The 2,952-nt window shown below is 33.3% G+C and overlaps 1 protein-coding gene across 1 annotated transcript in view; it reads left to right on the top strand.

The window, feature by feature from the left end:
• The window catches only part of LOC106879996 (uncharacterized), a 34,346-nt gene extending 32,059 nt beyond the window's left edge, over nucleotides 1-2,287 (top strand). The window contains exon 9 of the mRNA XM_014929779.1: nucleotides 370-2,287. Coding sequence (XP_014785265.1) covers nucleotides 370-505 — 136 coding nt within the window. The 3' untranslated portion in view covers nucleotides 506-2,287. The remainder of the gene's footprint in view (nucleotides 1-369) is intronic.
• Nucleotides 2,288-2,952: the final 665 nt, after the last annotated feature.

The raw sequence follows: 2,952 nt of genomic DNA, 5'->3' as shown, positions 1-2,952 counted from the left end.
ATATATATATATATATATATATATATATATATACGACGGGCTTCTGTCAGTTTCCGTCTACCAAATCCACTCACAAGGCTTTGGTCGGCCCGAGGCTATAGTAGAAGACACTTGCCCAAGGTGCCAAGCAGTGGGAATGAACCCGGAACCATGTGGTTGGTACGCAAGCTACTTACCATACAGCCACTCCCGCGCTCTGTTGCAGATATTTTAGTAAGTAAATCCAGTTAGCTTTGATTGAATTGATCTGTGAGATGGCAGTTGTTAAATGTTTTATTTTCCAGCATAATTTTTCAAGAATTGTATATTTCCAAAATTCCTCGATTTTCTTTTCTTATATTCCAATAATGGATGTTCTTCGTTATTCAGGTACATTGGTTTCTCCATTGAGAAAAAGGCCAGCCACTTGTACACCCTGATGTATGCAACAACCGTTTTTCTCTCAATCATAGTGGTTACCTGGTTATTACATGCTGAAGATCAGGTACCTGAAGATGTTGACTGAAAGGTGTGCAAGGCAGAGTGTACATCACAGTTGAGTCTTTTTTTTTTTAGCTCCATTGATTGATCAATTGTGCAAGAGAGATTTGAAATGGTATTCTTCTGAAGCTAAGTTTCTCCAAAGCTGTAGCTATGACAACAATATCAACGACATCATCTGTGAAATCAGACAATATAAGTAGTACAAGTTCATACTCAGAAGAAGTCGAACTTAACTCCAGCAGATGAATCCAACAATTCTGATAATCACAACATATAAGCCAACACAGAATTATTTAGTTCAATTAATATAACATATTTCTCACACAGTCTATCATAGGTGATACAAGTCCAAGCTCTTTATTGTAAAGGTGTAATTTGCACAGCAAAAGCAGTACGTATTTCGCAGTGATAGGAGAGTCTGCTGCAGGCAGTCAGTGCAGTTTATTCTTTTGGAACTGTTATGTAATATCAGTTAAGTTGTTTTTTTCTCTTCTAGCTGGTGCTGAAAATATAAAATGAAAATAATTTAACCATTTTGTGACAATATTTCTAAGGAAATATTCAAAATGTGTTTCAATTATTATAAAATTAATTTGTAATTTGTAGGGATTCGCTAAAATAACTTACCTTTTATTAAGTTGGTGTTTGGAACATAGCAAAAAATGATATTATGAAAGAAGGTTTTAATTTAGATATGGACAGTTTTGTATTATAGAATCTGGAATTGTCTTAAGTGGGTCAGCACCAAAAGGATGAAATAGTTAAGGAACTCAGCATAGATATGTATTGTAGCATATGGAATAATTTAACAAAGTTGGTGTGAATATACTTTTTGGATAATCTAGGTCTACATTTCAGTTATTCTCATGTTTGATTTTGTTTGTCATTAGACAGTGGTCATGCTGGGGCTCTGCTATCTTAACTTTTTATTTAAAACTATTTTACAACTTTTATTTCTACAGTAGCACGAATGGTGTTGACTTTCTGCAACATTTCTATTTGTATACCTGATGAAGTAAATAACATTCCAAGTTGACACCCATCGTTTCACCTGTCACTAGGAATAATGGATGAGTGCTACGTTGGCTGCAGCAAGAATAGTATTTAATTTGCTTAAGAACACAGCATAATGGCTACAACAACATTTGAACTTATTTTTCGTATTGCACTCTACAAATACACAACAGCTTATTGAATTATTTAGTGTGATGGTTCATTGTGTGAAGAAATGGTATTTTCATTCTCTCACTGGCACTGTATATCAGAGTGCAATATGAACATTGTTGTATAAATAAGTATAATAAGAGAGGCATGTGCCATTGTCTCGGAGTGCATTGTGAACTTTGCTTTATAAATAAGTATCATAGGGAAGTATAAGCTACTGCTGTAAGCAGTATGGTAATTGACAAAGGCTTGTTAGCTTGCTGTGCAGAGTTCAGATCCATTCATAAGTTTTCAGAGGCGGCTGATATCACAGTTTATTTGTATTATTAAAATTGGTGCCTTTGTGACTATTCTCTGAATTCCAAGAAGAGTCAAACAGTTAACCTCTTGGGTATTTTTTGTAATTTTTTTTTTTACTGAGAGAAAAAAAAATGCTGGTGAGTTTGAACTCTAGTCAAAGAGATATTTAAATGTGTTAATGACCAAAATTTGACAGTATGACCAATTGAATTGCTGAAAATATCTTTTGTCATCGTTAATTCATAATTGAGCAAATTGTTCCAACAATATATACAGGTGTCTGTCTGAAGATTAGTCAACTCATGCTGTATACTAAAACAAATTACACTGTCTAACACGATTTTTGTCCTTGAGTAGCAATTGTTATTTCCTGTCTGCTTACCCCTAGAAAGTATGAAAAATGGTTAATGTTTCCTTCAAACTTTGTTTTTGTTACATTTATTCAAACCCCAAAGAATCCCTCTCAACACATCACTATAATGTACCCCAACTACTCCTGCTCATGATCAGAGAGGGACATGCTCAAGTGGTTAAGTTCAAGCAGTCGACAAGCAAAATGTGTGATACTGAGCAGAATATTTGCTATAACAAAATGTCTGAAATGTAATGAAAAATGTCAATTTTAAAACATTGATGTCCAGATCACAAAAGCAAAGTTTGAAGGGAATAATAGCCATTCCCTTTGATTTCTAGATAGAAGCAAATAGGAAATAATACTTACTGGCCAAAGACAAAAAAAAAAAATTGTTATACAGCGTTCATTCATATTTAATGAAAATGGATTCTCTCTCTCTACACTGATTAAAACATGATCCTGGGTATCAATATTTTCAGCAATTAGTATAAACCAACAACTTATAATAATAATACAGAAGTAAGACCTTACATAAAAACCTGATATTTGTTACCAATGAAATGGACTATTTTTCACTTCACAACAGATTTTGAATTGTTTGAGCTTCACAAAAAATTTTTTGAATTTGTGTTTTAACAAAAAAAAAAAAA

Source organism: Octopus bimaculoides, chromosome 9, assembly GCF_001194135.2.
Source record: "Octopus bimaculoides isolate UCB-OBI-ISO-001 chromosome 9, ASM119413v2, whole genome shotgun sequence".
Classification (NCBI taxonomy): domain Eukaryota; kingdom Metazoa; phylum Mollusca; class Cephalopoda; order Octopoda; family Octopodidae; genus Octopus; species Octopus bimaculoides.
The sequence above is the reverse complement of the archived record's forward strand: the minus strand, read 5'-3'. Positions and strand labels throughout refer to the sequence as shown.